Source organism: Moschus berezovskii, chromosome 17 (assembly GCF_049115385.1).
Source record: "Moschus berezovskii isolate FMDL1 chromosome 17, NW_MosBer_1.0, whole genome shotgun sequence".
Classification (NCBI taxonomy): domain Eukaryota; kingdom Metazoa; phylum Chordata; class Mammalia; order Artiodactyla; family Moschidae; genus Moschus; species Moschus berezovskii.
The window spans coordinates 68,237,493-68,261,162 of record NC_142476.1 but is presented as its reverse complement, the minus strand read 5'-3'; the positions used below and the strand labels follow the sequence as shown (position 1 = coordinate 68,261,162).

General features: G+C 46.0%; 1 protein-coding gene across 1 annotated transcript; it reads left to right on the top strand.

Moving 5' to 3' along the window:
• Window positions 1-189: 189 nt before the first annotated feature.
• On the top strand, window positions 190-23,448 carry MTARC1 (mitochondrial amidoxime reducing component 1). The gene is made up of 7 exons (XM_055419872.2): window positions 190-827; window positions 4,035-4,208; window positions 9,305-9,467; window positions 10,327-10,467; window positions 13,034-13,095; window positions 13,187-13,258; window positions 21,888-23,448. Exons 1-7 carry the CDS (start codon window positions 556-558, stop codon window positions 22,015-22,017), a joined length of 1,014 nt encoding a protein of 337 aa, XP_055275847.2. The 5' UTR covers window positions 190-555; the 3' UTR covers window positions 22,018-23,448.
• The last annotated feature ends 222 nt before the right edge of the window (window positions 23,449-23,670 follow it).

Below are 23,670 nucleotides of genomic sequence, written 5' to 3'. Positions count from 1 at the left end.
TGGGCTTGCAGGTCATGAGACCCTGGTCGCGTGTCTCGCCCTCGGATTCCCACCCGCCCAAAGCTCCCCGGCCCCAGCAGCCCGCCGATGAGGAGAGTGGCTGAAGGCAGCCGGGCACCCTGCGAGGGCCACCGGGTGCCCGTTGCTCCCTATTCCAAAGAGAAGGATCTGCCGGCTGCCTGATGCGTCCTGGGAACTTTAATAAAAAATTAGGGTTAAAGAAACAACCCACAAATACGTAAATAAAATGGTCACTCGTAGCGATCACGGGGGAGGGTACCTCGCTTTGCAGCCGTAGGCGGCGGAAGTGGAGGAGGCGGTGGGAGGTGCTCCCACCTCCTATCCTCAGCTCCCCCGGGCCACCCCTCGGTGGAAGGACGCGACATTTCGATCGGCCGGAAAGGGGCTCAGAAGTCGTCCTTCCTTTGGACTCCGGGCCAAGGGCCGCACCTCCCCTCGCAGCCCCGGGCGGCGGGCGCGCTCCCGCCGGGCTCAGGTTGGCGCGTCCCTGGTGGGCCCGGCTGGAGGCCCCGCCGCGCCCGCGATCGCTGGGTCATGGGCGCCGCCGGCTCCTCGGCTCTGGCCCGCCGGGGCCTCCCTGCGCCGCCCGGGCCCCGCTGGCTGGGGGTGGCCGCCCTGGGACTGGCCGCGGGGGCGCTGGGCGCCGTCGCCTGGCGCCGCGCGCGGTCCCGGCGGCGCCGGCGGCTGCAGCAGGTGGGCACGGTGAGCGAGCTGTGGATCTACCCGATCAAGTCCTGCAAGGGGGTGTCGGTGGACGCGGCCGAGTGCACGGCCCTGGGGCTGCGCAGCGGCCACCTGCGGGACAGGTAGGGCTGGGCGCGGGGACAGCGCGGGATGGGCTCGGAACGCCAGCCGGAGCAGGGGAGGCCTGCAGGATCCTTCCCTTACAAAATGGGATCTGGCGAGGAGGGTAACGGGGGCGGGCAAGGAAAAAGAGAAAAGGGGGCCATCACCTCCCAACGGCAGACCCAGGGTCCCGACCCGCCTCGGGATATGGCTGTATTTCCACCTCCCACCGGCTCTCTCACGGCATGCGCTCCAGAGTTAGTGCGGCATCTTTTCATCTGTCCCCAGGTGTCTGCCGGTGCGCGAGCAAACTTCAACTTAGTCTAGCGGGAAACGCGAGCTTCACAGGCTTAGTCCCAGCCACTCTATTTTTAGCAATTATCTCTTGAGAACTTGGGGACACAAGGAGCCGTGGAGCCCAGCCTTCAAGGAGCATACCAAGGTGGAGCACATAATCGTAATAACAGCAGTTAAAGCTTGAGCTTCTTGCAGCTTAAAAAGTGCTATTGCTTATGTTATTTTCTGTAATTCTCTCATGCACTCTTTTATGGGTAAAGAAACAACTGAGGTTCAGAGCCACACCACCATGAGTGGAATCAGGGTTCTTGTTTCCTTTCCCACGCTGGTACTTTGTAAACAGTGGTTTTATTCTACCTGGGTGGTCATGACCTGGGGTTCAGCGAAGATGGCCAGGGCCCAGAGCAAGCAGCTTTGTCCTCTTCTGGGTCTGGCTCCAGCCTCATTGTAAGGCTGCACTTGACTCCCTCCCAGACCAGCCCTCAGTTTCTGCAGGGAACAGGCAGGACTGATGCAGGCTGTAAATTTCCCTCTTCTGGCTGCCCAGAAGGTAATTCATGAGGTAGTGGAAAGGTGATCTGTTTTTGTTATCATCCCATCAGAAAATGTGATAAAGAGAAGCAAACACAGGCTTGCAGTCCTAGATGATAACTGACTCAATGTGACAAGTGCCAGGGAGGCCAGAGGAAGGAGCGGGTGGAAGGACTTCCTAGCTGGAACTGAAAGTGTGGTCTACACATACTCTATTATTTACCCAGGAATGAAGTTCTGATCCATGCTACAGCATAGATCTTGAAAACATCATGTTAAATGAAATAAGCCAGACACAAAAAGACAAACACTATATCGTTCCAGTTATATGAAATATCTAGAATGGGCAAATTCATAGAGAGGGAAAGTCAATTAGAGATAGCCAGGGGCAGGGGCCAGATGGGAATGAAATTGGTAATTGTTGCTTCATGGATACAGAGTGTCTGTTTGGGATGATGAAAAGGTTCTGGAAATATTGGTGGTGGTTGCACAACATTGTGAAATTATTTAATGCCACTGAATTGTGTGCTTAAATATGGTTAAGATCCTATTTTTTTCATGTCCATTCTCTGTTGTTGGAGATTTGCATTGTTTTTACTTTTGGCATCATGAATAATGCTGCAGTGAACACTGGTGCGCAAGTACCTATTTGAGTCCTTGCTTTTAGTTCTTCTGGGTATATGCCTAAGAATATGCTGGATATTTTATGCTGTGTGTATTTTACCACAGTGAAAAAATTGAAAAGGAAAAGAAAGGCTGGCATATATGAGATCGCAGATGGTGAGAATAACTGGAAGGGCAGCTGGATTGCAAAGGGTCTTGCAGAAGAGTTAGGGTTTTATTCTAAAAACTGGAACTATGGGGGAACTTTGTATGAGGGTGACATGGTTAGATTTGTATTTTAGAAATACCAGACTACCACTATTACAAGGAAGGATTAGCAGAAAGAATATTCAAGTGCTGGTACCAGGGATCTGGGACAGGATAGAACTATCTGTGTCCAGGATGAAGAACCAATAAGAAGTTCCTTTAGGACAGGACTTGCACTAGGTTTATTTTTTAGCAGGGCTGAGCAACTCAACCACCTGCTGGAGGTGGTGATCTTAAGTATCTGCCATATTTTTTGCTTATGTCTCTGGATCTCAGGGGAGGGAGAGAGTGGGACAAATGGAGAAAGTAGCATCAATTTATGTACACTATCAGTTGTAAGATGGATAGCTGGTGAGAAGTCACTGTGTGGCATGGGGAGCCCAGTCTGGCACTCTGTGATCAACTGGAGGGATGGGATGGTGGGAGGTAAGGGAGGCTCTGGAGGGACAGGATGTGTGTATAATTACAGCTGATTTGAGTTGTTGTATGGCAGAAACCAGCACAACGTTATAAAAATTAAGAAAATGAAAAAAAAAAATATGAATGGCCCAAAAAAAGATACGTGCACAAGAAAAAAACACAAGCTGACTCCTGTCATAATCGTTCCTCTCAGTGTGAATCTTCAGTTCAGTTCACTCAGTCGTGTCTGACTCTCTGTGACCCCATGGACTGCAGCACACCAGGCCTCCCTGTCCATCACCAGCTCCCGGAGTTTACTTAAACTCATGTCCATTGAGTCGGTGATGCCATCCAACCATCTCATCCTCTGTTGTCCCCTTCTCCTCCTGCCTTCAATCTTTCCCAGCATTCAATCTTTCCATTCAGTATGAATGGAAATGACCAAAATGTTAGTGTGTCTAGCTTCCTGGGTAGCTGAAGCGCCCTTTATGCAAATGCATCTTTTTTTTTTTCTTGGAAACAGTTCATTCCATTGCTCTTCTTCCTCTATTTCTCTTTGTTCTGGGAAGTACCTCTAGACCCTGAGTACCGAGCCAGAAAAGAATATTATCCACATTAACAATAGCCCTTTTGATAAATTGCAGAAGTCACAGCTCTGATTACTGAAACGTTAACTTTTCTGAAAGGTGGGAGTGGATTTGGCGAAGTGTAAGTGGCATTGATTGCTGTTCAGCTCGACTCCACAGTCTGTAGACAATGCAGCAGTGTCTTGTTTCCAACAGCAGGAATGCCTCCTGGTGCTAGGCACCGTGCTTCCTTGTCTTTCTCTGATATCATCTACTTAGGGCAGTTGAGATGAAGATTGATTTTTGTGCCATCAAGGCGCTCAGAATGTTCTGCAGATATTTTGTGCGATGCATGAGTGATTATTAAACACTGTGAAATGAACTGACAGATTCAGTCTTGCTGGACTGATGAACTGATGTTTAGGACAGACAGACAGACAGATACACAGACACATGAGGCTTACAGTGAGGAAATCAAAGATGACAGTGCACCCCTGAAGCTCCCCTAGAGAATGGCTGTCTGTCATGGCGGTCCATGAATATCTTGTGTTTTGAAAATGGCAGGTTTTGGCTTGTGATCAACAAGGAGGGGAATATGGTTACAGCTCGACAGGAACCCCGCCTGGTCCTGATTTCCCTGACCTGTGAGGGTGACATGCTGACCCTCAGTGCAGCCTACACCAAAGACCTGCAGCTGCCCATCAAGACACCCACCACAAATGTGGTGCACAAGTGTAGGTAAGAAAAGGATAGACCTTAATCTTGACATGAATATTTCTTCGTACAGTTTTGGCAAACTGTGGGCTGTGGAGGGAATTCAGAGAAATGTTATCAATAATTGACTATTGATTGTAAATGTACCATATGTAGGGTCAAGTTCTCAACATGTGATGATCTAAAAGAAGGTGGGAAAGGGGGCAACTTCAGAAAAATATGTGTCGATGTGGAGCAGAGAAAAAAAAGTCTTTTGCAGTAAATTATGGGAACAAAGGCATATTGACATAACTTCACCAGAGGATAAAGGATGCAGTTCGGGGCAGAAGGAGTGGAGAGAGGATCCTAGAAGAGGTGAGGTTAGATCCATGTATTACCTTAGAATCATCTCTGTGTTGCTTGGAAAGACTGGGAACTTTCTAAATCTGAGTTATGGAAGGAGTCACAAATGGATATATGACCCATGATATTTAGTCCTAACGAAAGGAACTTCCAGAATAGAAAAGAATGTCTGCAGTCAGAAGAGTGATCTGACCTCCAGATGCCCACGGTTCCCTGTCATACTGAGAGTAGATATTCAGCCAGGAGGCTGCTCTGTACAGAGGCTCTTTCCTTAACATCGGAATGACAAGGGGGCAGTTATTCCAGAAAAAGTGGCTCTGTCTTAAGAAATCATGTCTAGAGTTGGGTTTTTTAAAATATTATTATGGGAAAGCCAAAATGTGATCTAATTATACTGTTGTAATAATGTCTGCATTTTAAATTAAAATGCAACATGAATGCTAAATTAGTCCACAGCCTATTACAGAGAATAATATCACATCAAAAAATGTAGTTACTTGGCTGCAAAAAAAATGTGGTTACCTAAAAAAGTCTAAAGGCCCCCCTAAAACTCATAAAATGCAAAGCTAGTATAATTTTCATAATATCAGAATTATAAATATAATGTTTAATTTTAATTTGGGGCTTCCCTTGTGGCTCAGCAGTAAAGAATCTGCCTGCTAATACAGGAGACTGGAGTTCAATCCCTGGGTCAGGAAGATCCTGTGGAGTAGGAAATGCAACCCACTCCAGTATTCTTGCCTGGAAAATCCCATGGATAGAATGAGGCTGGCAGCTATAATCCATGGGGTCGCAGAGTCAGACATGGCTTAGCGACTCAATGACATTTTGGTGGTTTCTCTGATTATAAAAGTTATACACATTAATTGTTTAAAATTGGAAAATACCAAAAAAAAAAAAAAAAGAAAACAAAACGCTTCTGAGACAACTATAATTCGTATTTTGACATATCTTCTTTCTGTCTCTAATCGCTAATACTTTAAAAACCATTGAAATAGTACAGAAGTCTTCTTGAAAATGGTTCACATACTTAAGTGGACATGTTGAGTATTCTTCAGATCGTTAAAAGTCTTCAAACATACCATTTTCATGTTGGTGTGATATTTTATCCCATGAATGTCTCTGAATGCCTTTTGACATGTCCCCAAGATTAAACATTTGGATTGTTTTCAGTTTTTTTCTAGGTATGAAGAAGAATGTGATGAATAACTTGGCATAAATCTCTGTTCATATATTTTATTATTTCCTTAGGGAAAAATTTTAGCAGTGGTTTCACCAACAACAAGAACATGACTCCTGTAGACTTTTATTTATTTATTTATTTGGCTGTGCTAGGTCTTCGTTGCCTGGACATACATATATATGTATATACTGGTAAATCATTTTGCAGAGTGGTTATACCAGGTATATATTTACCAGCAGTTTATAAGTATATGTGTCTCATTTCTTTTCGACCATTATGTTAAAAAAATCTTTTGCCATTTTTGTGAGAAAAAACGGTAATTTCTTACTGATTTAATTTGTATTTTTGATTGTCTGAGGCAGATTTTTTAATATGCCTATTGCACTGTTTCTCCATATTCTGGTTCCTGCTTGCTTCCCAGGGTGAGATATTTACCCATAATTTCTTGTGGTTGACAATTTTTCATTTAACTATTGGTTCACTTGGAATCATGTGGAAACTTTTCCTGGTCCCATACAGGCTTTTGGTCCATTCCCCCAAAGACTACAAAGAGGCATGTTGGGAAATTGCAAAATAAGGAGGCTTAGACATGCTATTCTTGCCTGGAGAATCCCATGGACGGAGAAGCCTGGTAGGCTACAGTCCATGGGGTCGCAAAGAGTCAGACATGACTGAGCGACTGAACGGAGACATGCTATAGATGAAAGATGCCAAAAATCCTTCGAACGTAGATTTCCTTTAGCAACCCAGGCTATAGTTTTGTGAAGGAGCTTTAACTTCAGCTCACTTTCCTAAAGATTTCTGATGTGTTTGGAGGGCCAAAACTTTCAAAAGTTCACGATCATAGTCACTACACTTGTTTTCACAGCTTTCAGATAGATGTTTTCAGAAGATTTTATGAGCCCCAATTCTCATATCTTCTCATACCTAAAAAAGCAGTAAAATCTCCCCCTTGTGACTTGCAGCACCTTCTACTAAGATGTATGCTTGATTGCGCAAATGCTCCGTCACCAAAATCACAAAGGAACACACCTCCTCCCACCTCTATGGAGCATTTCCTCAGAGCTATCTGAGAGGCTGTCTCCTGGGCCATAGTCCTCAGTAAGTCCCCAAATTAAACTGAACTCGCAGCCCTCATGTTGTGCATTTTTTCAATTGACACCCCCAATTGGCTCCATAGGTACCCCCGCTCTTAGCATACCTCACCCACATCACCCCCAACTCTGCCTGGCTCCCAGTATGCACTCCCAGCAAACTTTGGCAGACAGCACATACAGTGCGCACGTACAGGTAGGTAGTTTAAATCTGCAGGCCCAGGAAAGACCACAAACTTAAGCTTTAGTGCCACTTTTGAAGGGAGAAAGGGAATCTGATAGCATTTGGTCTGATGGGTTTCAGGACTGAGAGAAAGCATACAAGTTTAAGAATTCTGCCATATAAGAGAGCAAGAAGCAAGGACTAGGTGTATCCAGAGAAGGCCTGAGAAAGCCTCAGAATCCCCACCAGGACTGATGCAAGGTGTTTCTCTCTGGAAAACAGTTGGTGAAGACTGGAGGAGGTGACTGCTACTTCAGATGCAAAGCCAGCAACACAAAACTCTAAGGAATGCAAAAATTCATTAAAACATTATGTCACCAAAGAATCGTAATAACTTTTCACTAATCTATTTCAAAGACATGGAAATCTGTGATGTGCCCAATTAACTTAAAATAGCTGTTTTAAAGACATTCAGTGATATATCAGAAAACATAGAAAGACAATTTGATTAAATCTTGGAAATGATAAATGGACAAAATGAGAAGTTAAAGAGGTAGAAATCATAAAAAAAAAAGAACCAAACATTCTGGAGGGGAAGAATAAAATGAATGAAATAAAAAATGCAGTGGAGTGCATCAACAGCTGAATGGATCAAGCGAAGGAAAATATCTGTGAGAATAAACACAGGATCTTTGAAATTATCTAGTCAGAAGAGAACAACAAAAAAGAGTGAATAAAACCTATGTGGTCTATGGGATATCATTAAAAGAAACAATTTGTGAATTATTGGAGTTCCCGTAGGAGAAGAGATATTGAAGGTGGCAGAAAGATTATTTAAAGCTAAGAAATTCCCAAATCTGGGAGAGATTTGCTATCAATCAGTGGGATGAAAGGGCTTCCCTGGTTGGCAGAGATTTTTTAGATATGACATGAGAAGCACAAATAAAAAAAGCAAAAATAAATAAATGGGACTCCATCAAACTAAAAAACTTCTGCACAACAAAAGAAAACTATCAGCAAAATGAGAAGAAATATTTGCAAAACATGTATCTGGTAAGGGGTTAATAACTCAACAGGATAAAAACTCAAACAATCCAATTAAAAAATGGGCAGAGGAACTAAGTAGACATTTCATATAGAAGACATAGGTCCCTCTGTCCTCTTTCCCAAACTTAGCATTTTCAAAACATGGTCATGATTTATGTTGAATTATAAACCACTTGCTTACTTACTTGATGTTTTTCTTTAAATTGATTCAACTTTTAAAAAACCTGAAATTTGGAAGGAAGGAAGGAATTGTTAGTTGCTCAAGGCAATGGCACCCCACTCCAGTACTCTTGCCTGGAAAATCCCATGGATGGAGGAACCTGGTAGGCTGTGGTCCATGGGGTCACTAAGAGCTGGACACGACTGAGCGACTTCACTTTCACTTTTCACCTTCATGCATGGGAGAAGGAAATGGCAACCCACTCCATTGTTCTTGCCTGGAGAATCCCAGGGGCTGGGGAGCCTGGTGGGCTGACGTCTATGGGGTCTCACAGAGTCGGACACGACTGAAGTGACTTAGCAGCAGCAGCAGCAGTTGTGTCTGACTCTGAGATCCCATGGTCTGTATCCCGCCAGGCTCCTCTGTCTATGGGATTCTCCAGGCAAGAATACTGGAGTGGGTTGTCATTCTTTTCTCCAGGGGATCTTCCTGACCCAGGGATCCAACCCAGGTGTCCTGCATCTCCTGCATTGGCAGGTGGATTCTTTACCACTGAGCCACCCAGAAAGCCCCTATAATCATTATACCAGACTTTTAATAAAGATTTCTGTCCAACTGGGTGAACCATATTTTTGCAGCAATTTTATTTTATACTAATACATTAGGTTTCTTCTGGAGAACTCCTTCTCTTTTCAAACACATAATCTCATTTTATTCTGCCTGCATTCCTTCCAGGCAAGGCATCACAAGGCTGCATCTGCATCTCTGGTTTATAAAATAGATAAGCAACGAGGATTTACTCCATAGCACAGGGAATTACACCCAACATCTTACAATAACCTATAATGGAGTATAATCTGCAGAAAAGCCGAGTCACTGTATCGTGCACCTGAAATTAACCCAATATTGTAAATCAACTATAAAAAAATGGAGAAAAGAGGGATTGAAAGTCTGTCTTTATTTGGGTTTCCACGTGGTTCAGAGGAAGGGCCAGGCTGAAATGACGTCTTCCAGTAATGAAGGAAATACAGCGACGTCACAGCAAGGGGCAGCCTTTTGGATCTGTGCAGGATGTGGCAGGGTGTCCAGGCTGTCAAAGTCATGCCTGTTCTTTGTCCCCATCCCTCGCAGAGTGCACGGCTTGGAGATTGAGGGCAGAGACTGTGGCGAGGCCGCAGCCCAGTGGATAACAAACTTCCTGAAGACGCAGCCCTACCGCCTGGTGCACTTTGAACCCCACATGCGACCGAGAAATTCTCACCAAGTAGAAGACGCATTCTCACCCACGGACCAGGTCAGGAAAGCAGGCTTCCTTGGAAGTGGAGAGCATGGCACATGTCTGCTGAGCTCAGATCTCATCTTTTATCTTTTGTGATCTCTCATGACAAAAGCTGTTCCTTTTGCCATAAGCTATTGGTAAAAAAATAAAGCCCTTCCCTTGGGAGCATCATCTGTGTTTCTTGATTTGGAGGACTCTTGCATTTTTGCCCGAGAGCAAAAATTCCTGTTTACAGAAGCTTCTGGTGCCAACATGGCTTCAAAACTCTTCTAGGTCAGCATCTTTCCCAGTCCCTCTGTAATTTCATGAGGAGCCCAGCCTTTTTACACTGGGATTGCCATGTTGTGTCAGATCTCAGTTGGGCGAGTGAGTGTGGATATGGAGATCCACAGATTTTAAATGACCAGACTGGACCTTAAAGGAATAAGGCTTTAGGAATTCATCCTAAGAGTGAAAGATACAGTGCTTTGTGGCACCGTTGCCACAGCCATGTTGAACGTTGATTTGCAGGTTGCATGAAAAATACATATCCATGGAATCAGTGAATATTTTTTATCATACCTAATGAGGTCATCAAACCCAACCTTATTAAAATCAACGTGGGAGAGTTCGGAGGATGGGAAAGGGGGCAGCTCTAAGATTCTGAGACCCTGTTTTCTTCACTCCATCATGCTGTTCCTGTTATCTGCCAGGCTATTTAAAGCTTCTGAATCGCTGTGACTTTGCTATAAAAAGAAATAGAGAAATACTTAGAAAGATTGCGTGGGGAGGTAGGGTGAGGGAGGGGTGGAAGGTTCCAGGAACCAGACCCATGTGACCTCTGAGAAATGTCTTTGTGTGTGTTATGCTCTAACAATTCTTCTTTCCTCCTCAGATCCCATACTCAGATGCCAGCCCTTTCTTGATCCTTTCTGAGGCATCGTTGGCAGATCTCAACTCCAGGCTAGAGAAGAAAGTTAAAACAGCCAACTTCAGGCCCAATATCGTAATTTCAGGCTGTGGTGTCTATGCAGAGGTAACACTATGCCTCCCTTGCTCCCTTCCTTGGACTTAACTTTTTTTTTTTAACATGTGAGTCTTTGATGCTTGATTAGGTTATTCTGAAGGATGCATATTTTTTGGGAAGACTGCAAGGAGATCCAACCAGTCCATTCTAAAGGAGATCAATCCTGGATGTTCATTGGAGGGACTGATGCTAAAGCTGAAACTGCAATACTTTGGCCACCTCATGCGACGAGTTGACTCACTGGAAAAGACTCTGATGCTGGGGAAGGTTAGGGGCGGGAGGAGAAGGGGACGACGGAGAATGAGATGGCTGGATGGCATCACCGACTCTGTGGACATGAGTTTGAGTGAACTCCGGGAGATGGTGATGGACAGGGAGGCCTGGCGTGCTGTGATTCATGGGGTCGCGGAGAGTCGGACACGACTGAGCGACTGAACTGAACTGAACTGAACAGTGCCTCCTGGTGGAGAAATGTACACAGAACAGGCTGGGGCTCTCTAACCTGAGGTGCCCAGCATTTTGGATTGTTGTGAAACATACAAGCGGTTTAGTTGCTAAGTCATGCCAGACTCTTGCAACCCCATGGACTGTAGCCTGCAGGCTCCTCTGCCCATGGGATTCTCCAAGCAAGAATACTGGCGTGGGTATACAAGAGACTCATTTAATGATTAAAAAAGCAAAAACGAAACTCCGCAGTACACGTATGAAGAATAATACACACCATCAGAGTTAAAATTCTGGGTCTGGAACTTTCTTTCTGGCTTGTGATCAACAAAGGACTGGGCAGGTTTGTTTTAACTCATGGATTCTTGTCTTCAGCCCCTTTCCTGTGAGGGTAAGATGGTCAGGACCACAATCAGATGTCCTTCTTATTATTGCCTTGAGTCCCTCATCCCTTTTTTTTTTTGTATCTCTCAAAGTTTCCACCCTGGAAGACTCAATTTGGATCCCACCTTTTCCTTAAAACCTCCCCTGACCAGAGCAGGACAGCTTGAAAATCTCTTCTCTAAACCACCAGCACCAGGCTTGCTTGCACAGATCAACCAGCGCAAGGGTGCTGTCTTGCAACACGTTCCCCTCCGGTTTTCTGGACATTTTGAAAAGAATACTGACCATTCACTTTTCCTATGTGTATGTGCTGTCTCCTCTGCTGGATCTGAGGGGCACAGTCCATCGATTTGATTTGCCCTTAAAGTAGGCACCAGTGACCCAGGCTCTAGACAAATGCCCGAGGAACTTCCTGGGCCGGAGAGCTTTGTATTAATAAATGCTCCTCTGGAAATGCAAAGGGAAGTAAGGTTACTGGCCTCCTCTAGATTTGTTCCTATCCAGCCAGGGGAGATGTCTTAATCCATTTCAGGCGAGCAGGAAAAGCTCCCCTACAACCTAGAGTAATCCCCGTCTCCATAACCCCTCCTATATTTCACCTGCTCCCTGACTCAGCCCCCACCCTTGCCTTCCCCTCCACCTCCAGTCAGACAGGGTTAGTCAGGGAGGCTTCCTGAAGGAGATGAATTTCATTTTTCTTTTAAAATTTTTATTGGAGTATAGTTGCTTTACAATGTTGTGTAAATTTCTTCTGTATACCAAATTGAATCAGCTATCAGTTCAGTTCAATTGCTCAGTCGTGTCTGACTCTTTGTGACCCCATGGACTGCAGCACGCCAGGCCTCCCTGTCCATTACCAACTCCCGGAGTTTACTCAAACTCACGTTCATTGAGTCGGTGATGCCATCCAACCATCTCATTCTCTGTCGTCCCCTTCTCCTCCTGCCCCCAATCCCTCCCAGAATCAGGGTCTTTTCAATGAGTCAGCTCTTCACATCAGATGGCCAGAGTATTGGAGCTTCAGCTTCAGCATCAGTCCTTCCAGTGAACACTCAGAACTGAACTCCTTGAAGATGGACTGGTTGGATCTCCTTGCAGTCCAAGGGACTCTCAAGAGTCTTCTCCAACGCCACAGTTGAAAAGCATCAATTCTTCAGCACTCAGCTTTCTTTATAGTCCAACTCTAACATCCATACATGGCTACTGGAAAAACCATAGCCTTGACTAGACGGATCTTTGGCAAAGTAATATTTGCACCTATGTCCCCTCCTTTTTTGGATTTCCTTCCAATTTAGGAGCATTGGGTAGAGTTCCCTGTGCAGGTTCTCATTAGCTATCTATCTTATACACAGTATCATTAGTGTATATGTGTCCATCTCCATCTCCCAATTCCTTTCACCCTCTCGGCCCCCTTGGTATCCATGTGTCTCTACATCAGCATCTCTCTGCTTTGCAAAGAAGTTTCTCTGTACCATTTTTCTAGATTCCACATGTGAGTGATACCACACTCTGCAGAGATGAGTTTCAATTCCGGTTTTACAAGTGAGAGGAAGGGGAGCGTTTCATTTCAGGGGAAAGAATTGACAGATCAAAGGCAGAGGGCGGAAACAGGAAGGCATGATGTAAAGTCAGCCGTCACTGATGGAAATGGCTGCTTAGCTGTTGAATCCCATGACGTCCCTCCTACAGGGAAGTGTCAGGGCTGGGGCTCCGAAGTGCTCACCTGATGTATGTGCTTTGGCCCCAGGACTCATGGAATGAGCTTCTTATTGGTGACGTGGAACTGAAAAGGGTGATGGCTTGCTCCAGGTGAGACACAGGCACTGCTGCTTGAGAAGGGGAGGAGAAGGGGCGGACTGTCTGCTGTGTCCGGTGTATGATGCCCTGTGTGTGTGTCCAGGTGCATTTTAACCACAGTGGACCCGGACACTGGCGTCATGAGCAGGAAGGAGCCACTGGAGACCCTGAAGAGGTAAGACTATGCAATTTAATATCTCTTCGAAGAAGCAGGGAGAACACCGTGCAGGAGTATTCTTGAAGCAGAAGTGGGTACTAGTGACTGGGTAATTTAGGAAATATTCCTGGGTGCTTTGGTTTCGGAATGCCTACTTGCACAACTAATTTCACTTTTCATTTAGAATTCATGATCTGAGCACACCAGTTAAAAAGCAACAATACATGGTTTAGATATTTTGACCAACTTTACTATGGATTGCCCATTAGGTGACCTCACAAATTCATTAGGTGTGATAAGGGCTTTCTGGCACTTTAAGAAAGGCCCGACTGTTTTGGAGGAGCATGTTGAAGTATGCAGGCGTGAAGTGAAGTGATACCTGGGGTGTGCTGTTATTTTAGCAAAAGCGCACATGGAAAACTATGTCAAATCTTGATAAATAAAATCTGGGAGATAATTAGGTGGGGATTCATTGCATTATTTTTTTCTACTTTTTTCTTTATGTTAAAAGTTTCACAGTAAAATTCTTTTAATGAAAGACAGTGACAGATAAGTTTAAATTGCATAGACCAATATTTATGATAATGTTCATCTTAAAAAGCTGATTACAAAACTGCGTATATGGCTGTGCCTTTTTAATTTGATTTTCCTTTTTAAAATATATAAATGCATCTGAGTAGCTAAAAGGCTGGAAGTCTGTAAAATGAAACATTAATGGAGGTGCTGTTTTGGTAGTGGAATTATGGGTAAATATATATTCTGATATGTAGCCTCTAAACTTTCTATAAGCCAGCTGCGGTACTTTTGCTAAAACAACAATTCATGATCCACGCACTTCTGTGCTGTTTTCTGCCAAATCTGGAGCCAGGACATGGTGGAAACCCTCAAAGTGGCGCTTATCTTCCCTGGTCTTCCGTTTTGAATGCAGGATCACAGGTCGGGTGTCAGGCCTCATTTCTTCAGCCCCTGAGGCCCTCAGCTTGGACCCTGACGTGCGTCCTTGGGTATTACTTGCAGAAGAGGAGAGGGAAGACGGTGGAAGATGGTGGGTGGTAACTTCTGCTTTAGTCAAAGCCCCAGAAGACTTGAGGGAAGAATGCAGTGGAAGTTTGGCCATCTGACTTAAAAGGCATCATGAAGAGCACATTAAGAGGAGGCTGTACTGGGACTTGTGTGACCACATTTGTTCCCCTGCAATGGGAGTCTGTTTCGTTCCATCTTTCACCGAGCTCATTGGTCTCAGCTCTCTGGACCACCAGTGTCCTTTAATCAGCACCCGTCACTCTCTTGGGCTTCCCTAGTGGCTCAGATGGTAAAGAATCCGCCTGCAATGCAGCAGACTTGGGTTTAACCCCTGAGTCAGGAAGATCGCCTGGAGAAGGGAATGGCTACCCACTCCAGTATTTTTGCCTGGAGAATCCTATGGACAGAGGAGCCTGGTTGGCTTCAGTCCATGGGGTCGCAAAGAGTCAGACACGGCTGAGCATGTACACATACATCCCTCTGCTGATCCTGCTGTCCCAGAAACTACTACCTGTGCTGATCCTGCTGTCCCAGAAACTACTATCTGGCCCCTCCCTGGCAGGCTGAAGCCTGGGGGTGGGGACTCTGTCCCAGACAGCACATTGGCCCCAGGCATGAAGCCAGCACCTGTGGTCCATGGAGACCAGTGTCCTGCATCCAGACCAGGCTACAGCGAGGTGGACAGTCATTCCAGGGCCAGGCCACGTGGCAGAGAGAGGGAGGTCAGGAGCAGAGTCAAACATGGTAGGTTGGAGGGAGGTTGGGAGGGGAGATCCCAAATTACTGAGGTGAAGGACGAATGGCTGCTTTTTCTCTGGATCCCCACCATTGAGGGGAGAAGGCACTGGCACCCCACTCCAGTACTCTTGCCTGGAAAATCCCATGGACTGAGGAGCCTGGTAGGCTGCAGTCTGTGGGGTCGCAAAGAGTCGGAGACGACTGAGCGACTTCACTTTCACATTTCACTTTCATGCATTGGAGAAGGAAATGGCAACCCACTCCAGTGTTCTTGCCTGGAGAATCCCAGGGACGGAGGAGCCTGGTAGGCTGCCGTCTATGGGGTCGCACAGAGTCGGACACGACTGAAGTGACTTAGCAGCAGCAGCAGCCACCATTGAGTGCAAATTTGCAGACACATTCAAAGAGGAGGCTACACCTGGATGGGAGGGGAGTTTGGGAGAGAAATCATGCACGTATACGTATGGCTGAGTCGCTCTGCTGTACACCTGAAACTATCACAACATTGTTAATCGACTGTGTGTGTGTGTGTGTGTGTGTGTCTGTGTGTCTGTGTGGCTTAGTCACTCAGTCGTATCTGACTCTTTGCAACCCTATGGACTGTAGCCTGCCAGGCTCCTCTGTCCATGGAGCTCTTCAGTCAAGAATACTGGAGAGTATTGCCTTCCCTTCTCCAGGGGAACTTCCCAACCCAGGGATCGAATCTGAGTCTCCCGTGTTTCCTGTTTTGCAAGCTGATTCTTTACTATCCAAGCCACCAGAGAAGTTCTATTAATTGGCTATATTTCAATACAAAATAAAAAGTTAAAAAATAAGCCATGAGGATATATTGTATAAGACAGGGAGCATAGCCAATATTTTATAATACCTATAAATGGAGTATTATCTTTAAAAATCATGAATCACTACACCTGTAACATATAATACTGTACATCAACTATGCTTCAATTTAAAAAAAAGAGGGAAAAATAAGAGTTGGTTAGTTGGAGTTCAGTTAGAAACTGAACAACAATAAAATGTTAGTAGAACACTTAAGATTTGTACATTTCACTCCATGTAAGTTTTATCACCCCTCAAAAATAGTTAAGAAATTTTAACCCTAGAAAATGATATTCCAGCTGAACTGTTTCAAGGTGAAATTTGCTGACATCTGTAACTTACTTGGAAATTGAAAAAAAAATGATGATGGATTGATGGATGGATAAATACATATGATAAAGGAAATACAGTAAAATGTTATGTGTTGGGTCAAATGACTGACAATTGGATGTTCTCTGTAAAATTCTTTCAACTCATCTGCCTGTTTGACAATGAAAGTGTTAGTCACTTACTCGTGTCTGATTCTTTGTTTCCCCATGGACTATAGCTCACCAGGCTCCTCTGTCCATGGAATTCTCCAGGCAAGAATACTGGAGTGGGTAGCCGTTCCCTTCTCCAGGGGATCTTCCTGATTCAGGAGTCGAATCCTGGTCCCTTGCATCGCAGGCTGATTCTTTACCATCTGAGCCACCAGGGAAGCCCAAGAGAGGGACGGGCTGATTAAAGGAGACTGGTGGTCCAAAGAGCTTGGCCTAACAAGCTTGGTGAAAGATGGAATGAAATAGACTCCGTTTCCTGCATTGCAGACAGCTTCTTTACCGTCCAAGCCACCAGGGAAGCCTATCTGTTTGAGGATGGTCGTAATGAAATGTTTGAGGAGACTTTATTAGGCATGACTGGACACTCCGGAGGGGAGCGAGTCTGAGAAGTTGCAGTGAAGGACTAGTGATTCCTCCGAACGTGCTGGTTCACTCACTATTAGCACAAACTGGAAATTCTTCCATCTTCCCACTTTGCTGTGATCACGGAGGAGCTCTGGAGGAGGAGGGCAGGGCAGGTGGGGAAAGTGCCCCGCCTTGGTGTTAGCAGTCCTGGTTCTGCCAGGTGACCAGCAGGCTCCTCTCTAGCTCAGGCCGTGGCTGTTCCTCCCTATGAAGTCAATGGAGCAGGACAGACCTCCATGGGTTCTGTGTACAAGCCAGCCAAACGATTTGGAGAACTGACTGTTATCCATTTGTATACATCATCTTGTTCTCTCCTCCCAACAGTGCGTGGTGCCTGGTACCTTTCCTTCTGGATTTAGAAAGTGTCTTTGGGGCCAGTCCTCTGAATCTTTGGTGCCCCTCCTTCCATTGGGATTCTGTGTTTATAGAAGGAGGAAAATTGACCCCTGAGAGCAGCCCCGCCTTCTGGATCTCCTGCAGCCCCTCAGCAGCCCAACCAGTCCACCCTAATTGCTCTTAATACCCCAGGAGACGGGACAGCCAGCCTAGGTGTCTTCTCCTGTATCTTACTGAGATTTAAATTACCATAGATGCCGTAATTTATGTCCCTCCCAGGACAGATGGCCATAAATCGGGAAGAGAAAGGCCTGGGCCGCCTGACATAAATCACAGAAGCGAAGCAAAGTGGTTTTGGGGGCCTCTTCTCTGCTCCCTGGCTATCCTCCTGGGCAGGATACCTGGGAGCTCTGCCTTCCCTATTCCTGGGTCCCCTGTGCCCCAGGGCTGTGCTGCTCCAGGAAGGCAGGTTTTCAGCTGGGAGACCAGTGCTGTATGACTGCTGATCACAGGCCCAGAGGAACCTTTCTCTGTGAAAAACTCACAGTGGAGGCCGGTCTGCCGGCAGGAAAATATGAAGAAGGAATTATTCTTTACTTTCTGGAGGCAGAGTGACTCCCACCCTGATCCCACAGGAGCGGTGTGGGTCTGTCATTGTTCCTTTCAATAGGGAGAATCACCTCGTTTTTTTGGTCAAAACATATGTTTTGTTAGATGCAGGAGGACTTGGGCAATGACATTTGCTGCTCTCCGCCTGTGTCAGGCTGTGCTGTGCTGAAGTAAAGACAGAAGGATTTGGTGCGAGTGGTACTATGGAAGGAGACAGCTCCCTGCACCCACCAGGCTCTGTTCTTCCCTGCCCCTGTAATTGTGTGACTCTGGCAAGTCACTTACGTGCTTGATGTTTCAGTTTATTTGTAAAAACTGACCTAATAAGAGTAAGTGGCTAAAGGGTAAAGAATCCACCTGCCAGTGCAGGGCACAGAGGAGACCCGGGTTCAATCCCTGGGTCAGGAAGGTCCCCTGGAGAAGGGAATAGCTGCCCACTCCAGTATTCTTGCCTGGAGAATCCCATGGACAGAGGAGCCTGGAGGGCTACAGTCCACGGGGTGGCAAAGAGTTGGACACGACTGAGAGTGAGCACACACGCATGGACTAATAATAACTCCTGGTTTACGCTCCCCCTTGGTTAGAATAAAGCAATAAATGCTACTTTAAAAAATAGATGATAAAATACATAATGACCATGTAGACTGTGGTTATTGATAGGCTCAGCTTATGAGCTTGGCACATTCTGAGAGAAGGAAAATCCCGGAGACACTTCTTTCCGTTTTCTGAGGCTGCATTAAATGCAAGGCAGCCCAACCTGCTTGGCCTTCAGCCCCTCCTGTCTGTGGTGTCTTCACAGTGCTGTTTTATTCCTGACCTGATCCTACACATAGCAAGTTGGGAGTCCCCAGAAGTGTCCTGTGCCCTGTGAGGACCCAGTGGTGATCAGAGACCCTGCTTGCAAACCATGGTCTGGGCATTGACCAGTAAGTGAGTAAAGCAAGCAGTTCTCACCAGTCCACAGCGCTTTATAGGTAACAGTTTTCACTCACACCACACCCTTAAGGATGGAGACCTCTGTTTAAGTGAAACAAAACGTGTGTCTCCCATTAATGTGGTAAGGTTTCATATTCATTGGAAGAGAAAATTCACTAAGAAAGGCGATTTTGTTTTTTTATTGGCTGTGCTGGGTCTTCATTGCTACGAGGGCTTTTCTCTAGTTATGGTGAGTGGGGGCTACTCTTTAGTTGTGCTCGGGCATGTCACTGTGTGGCTTCAGGAGTTGCAGCTCCTGGGTTCTAGAGCACAGGCTTCATAGTTGTGGCGCCTGGGCTTAACTGCTCTGTGGCACGTGGAATCTTCACAGACCAGGGATCAAACCCGTGTCTCCGGCATTGGCAGGTGGACTCTTTACCACTGAGCCACCAGGGAAGCCCAAGAAAGGTGATTTTATATGGATTTGCAATTTATTAATCCCATCATCAAGGCTTCCCTGGTGGCTCAGATGGTAAAGAATCTGCCTGCAAAATAGGAGACCTGGGTTCTATCCCTGGGTTGGGAAGATCCCCTGGAGAAGGGAATGGCTACCCACTCCAGTATTCTTGCCTGTAGAATCCCATGGATAGAGGAATTTGGTGGGCTACCGTCCATGGGATCACCAGCACCACAATCCTATCATCAGCTGAAAAAGCAGAATTTGTATATTTGGAAGAAAGAAATCAAAGAAGATCCGTGTATGAGATCATGCCTTGTTTTCAGTCTCTTGGTGTGGATGTGAATTCACAGACAGTGGACGATATCGCCTCAGTCCCACAAGGGGTCGCTGTTGATCTCGTTTGTCGAGTCTCCCCACAGCCCAGTGGTGACAATGTCAGCAGGAGTGTAAGTTGGACCGAGCTGGGGGCTTTTGGCAGTGCCGCGCCTACAAACCAACTCCTTGGCCCAACCCTGAGCAGGTTAGGGAGCTGGGCAGGGAGGGAGGGCAGCCCCTGTGGGTCCTCCCTCCCTAAGTTACCTGGAGGGGGAGTAGTTGTGTGCGTGAGTGGTGATGGCAAAGGGCAAGGAAACCCGTGCATGGCTGAATGCTTGTGCAGAATAGATATTAACTCCCTCACCTCTTCTCATGTGTGTGTGCATAGTACCCAGGAGGTACAAAGATGACCAGGGGTCACATCGCCGGTGGGAAAAGTCCTGACTCTGAAGTGAGCCAGACCTCAGTTCTGGCTCCCAAACCTGACCACTTAGATCCTGGGCAAGTCTGTTACTCCTCTGAGACCTCCCTGTGAAGTGGGGGTGATACATATTCCCTCATAGGCACATTGTAGGGATTAACAGATAATCTGTGTGATGTTCTTTGTAAACTGTCAGTGTTTGCACAGAACTGACTCTCAACCCCCCTCGCTGAGATAATCAGAGCCTCAGGCTACCCAGCTTGCAAGAAGCTGAAATCCCGAGTCATAAAGTGCCCGGTCTGCCTCCATCCTGAAGAAGTCACCCTCCAACAGAAACATCTCCAGATGTCCCTGGTATTGCAGGCTGAGAATGGAGAGGCAGGCTAGGAGACGTGCCTGGTTCCTAGGGTCCAGCATCATTGCAGAGACCTGACTGCCGAGCAGGGGAATGTTGCTGGCCAGGCAGGACCGGCTGGATCAGCGGCTCATGGTTCCCATCCACTTGTTGATTTATTCGTTGGCTCAACCAACCTGATTTCGAGTGGCTTCAATATACCAGGTGCCGTACCAGGCTGCACTGTATGCATTGTTGGCATACACCAATGACCAGAACAGGCATAGTGCCTGTAGCTGGGGGCAGAGGCTAGAGGTTTCACCCTCCCCATTTTCTCTTTAGCTACCTCTGATATGCAGAACAAAACTAGGCCTGAGTTGTTGCAATAGTTTTTTTTTTCTCAGAACACAGTAGAATGAAAAAGTGCTTTCCATCAAAATGATAGAAAATTGATTAAAGTTGGAGTTTGATTAAATGAGAGACAGAAGGAAAACTTTCTCCTGGTGGAGGTGGGGGAGGGGAGAATCTTGCGGTATTATTAATGCACATCCCATGTGCACTTTTCCTAGTGATTCTTGCATTTTTTGCCTGAAGAAGATGTGAATTTGTTGTTGCTGTTTAGTTATTCATTCGTGTCCGACTCTTTTGTGATCCCATGGGCTGTAGCCTGCCAGGTTCCTCTGGCCATGGGATTTCCCAGGGAAGAATACTGGAGTGGGTTGCCATTTCCTCCTCCAGGGGATCTTTCCAACCCAGGAATCCAACCTGAGTCTCCAGCCTTGCAGGCAGATTCTTTGCAGTTGAGCCACTGGGGAAGCTCCAAAGATAGGAATACTGCTCTTAAAAGAGGGTTTTACACCATCATGTTCAATTTGTTCAACAAATGATTGTGGGCCACCAGTGACATACAGGGCCCAGCCTTGGGTGTGAGTGGTACAAGGGAGTTAGTCACCTTTCCTGCTCTCCACAGACTCTCTGGCTTGTAGAACAGACAGATGTGTCCTAACAGTGCAGGACACAGCACATGCGTGTTCAAGGGACAGCAGAGAAAATCCAGGATCGGGAGACCACTCCTAGCCGGGGGATCCTAAGTTTCTTTCCCAGGCAATGTGGCTTTGGAGTTGGGTCTTGAAGAAAAGGTAGAATTCTAGTGCTTGGGGAACTGGGGGAGGGGAGCCCACAGAGGAGCCACCAAGCCAGGGTGTAGAAGAGAGTTATTAGAGTTGTGTGAGGATGCAGAGGAAGTGAGATTGTTGACAGTGGAAGAAACAGTGAGGAAATTCAAACGACGTGGTACAGGGAAAACCTCAGGACCTGGCAGCTATGAACACACTGGAAAGTGAAGGAACTGGTGCAAAGGATGACTCCAGGCCCCTCAGCCTGACGGACTGCTCAGGCTGTGGTTCTGATCACAGGCGTGGAGTCAGGAGGCGAGATGCCGAGGGAAGTGACAAAATAATGTCTCAGCATATTGAGTCCTAATTCCTTAATGCCAGAAAAGGGAGCATTCCAAAGAGAAAAGAGGCGGGAACGTGGCCATTGGTAACACTTCGGTAGTTTGTGCCCTGGGCACAACCCCAGGAGGTTCTGAACTCTTGAAGGGAACGGCGCTCACAGAGCCCCACATGGCGGCCCTGTGTGGGGTGGATCTGTCCGCTGAGAAGAAATCATGTACAGTTTGAGCTCTTCCTTCTGACTGGCTGTGACTCATTATGGTCTTTTTCCTGTTGCAGTTACCGCCTGTGTGACCCTTCTGAACGAAAGTTATATGGAAAATCACCCCTCTTTGGACAATATTTTGTTCTGGAAAACCCAGGGACCATCCACGTGGGAGACCCTGTGTACCTGCTCGGCCAGGAATAGGAATCATATGTCCTGGAATAGCAGATACCTTTAAAAAAATGTCCTCAAAACTGACAACACTTGAAACACAGTATTTTGGAATGGGGCATTTGACTCCTCGGCATTTTCTTCAGAACTGTGATCTCCAAGTTTTTCATCTTCCTCTGGACTTCTTCCTCGTGTCCCAGTGTTTCCAGCATCCCAGCATACAAAGCAAAGAAAGGTTTGATAACTTAATAGGACTTCAGTAAGTCACCTAAATGACAAGGCAGGATTCTAAAAATCGCTTGTTTAACTACGATTGTGGAATAATGCTTTCTCCTTCTTCTCCATTCACCTACTCATAACCTCCATCATCTCACTGCCTTAGGGTAAAGGAGAGAAGAGAAGGGTGGGGGATTGAGAGGAATGTTCTGGAATATTTTCTTATCCCGGGCCTCAGCATGCAATGGAAATTAAATAGCACTCCAAGTAAGGCTGAACTGTCACTTCACTTCTCCCCCTCAAGTCCTAGACAGGCTTTTAAAAGGGTATAAAGAGCCTGACCTTCAGTAAACAGTTAGACGTTGGTTTTCCCTAGATCATTTTGGATCTGGCACTATTACTTCTTAGTGTCCGTGGGCATTTGATGGATCCTTCACGGCACACTGTGCCTCTGGGCGGCAGGGCAGCAGAGATGTCAGGGAAGAAAATCAACTCATGAGAGCAGCGTTGCTGTCAGACTCTGATATGGAATAGGAGGAATGGAAGATAAACAAAATCTTCCTTGCCATGAGACGAGTATCAACTATATCCCATTGGTGAGACCAGACTTTTCCCAATATACAAGAGAGAACAGTTGCACTAAGTAGGCGAGGCACCCTGTCTCCTGCTGTCTGAGATGCTGTTGATGTTGCCCTGGGAAACGATGCCCAAAGAAATGGTCAGGAGAGGACATGATGCCACCTAGTGGCATTGTCACAGCTCAGCCATGCTGTTGAAAAGATGGAAACGTACGGATAGATTTTAGTTTTCTATCCTCGGAAATTTTTTTGAAAGAAACTTAGGTAACCTCTAGGTATTCTCTGCTTCTGTACGGTGGGAATTTGGTCCTAAAAGCGTGGCTGTGCTGTCACAGGGTCCTTCTGGATCTTGCTGGTCCCATCAACTCAAGACTGGTTGTTCCTCCTCAAAACCAGGATGGAAAAGTTCTGAGACCCATGGATGAGGAGAAATGTGATTGTGTGATTTGAAATAAACCACTTTATTTCATGTTTTAAATAAAATCTTTCAAAGGAGAAAAGGAAAACATATGTCAATTCACTAAGCAACCAGTATCTAATTTTTCTCCTGATCACATTATATAACTCTAGTATCTGATGATGTTTATCTTTCATTGCCATTTTGCTCTTTGTATTAGGAAGCTAAGTCATGAAAAATGTGTTTCAAAACTGTAAATAAATGGAAGCTGCTTTGACTAGTTGCAGGTTGTACTCACTTCTTGGCAAGAAGTCAGACTTTGAAGCTGACAGATGTGAATGGGCAAAACCAATCATTCTGTCACCTCACACACACACACACACACACACACACACACACACACACACAACATCCTCAGGCATACTCTCGTCTTTGAAGGGCTGTCATGTAAACATACTTTTAAACCTAAAGCCATGTATGTTTCACTTTGGTTTT

Excerpts from the sequence above, each read along its gene's own strand:
- MTARC1 (XM_055419872.2), top strand. The coding sequence starts at position 556 with ATGGGCGCCGCCGGCTCCTCGGCTCTGGCCCGCCGGGGCCTCCCTGCG. Across the intron at positions 13,096-13,186 it reads AGGGTGATGGCTTGCTCCAG|GTGCATTTTAACCACAGTGG; the intron begins GTGAGACACAGG and ends GTGTGTGTCCAG. Across the intron at positions 13,259-21,887 it reads CCACTGGAGACCCTGAAGAG|TTACCGCCTGTGTGACCCTT; the intron begins GTAAGACTATGC and ends TTCCTGTTGCAG.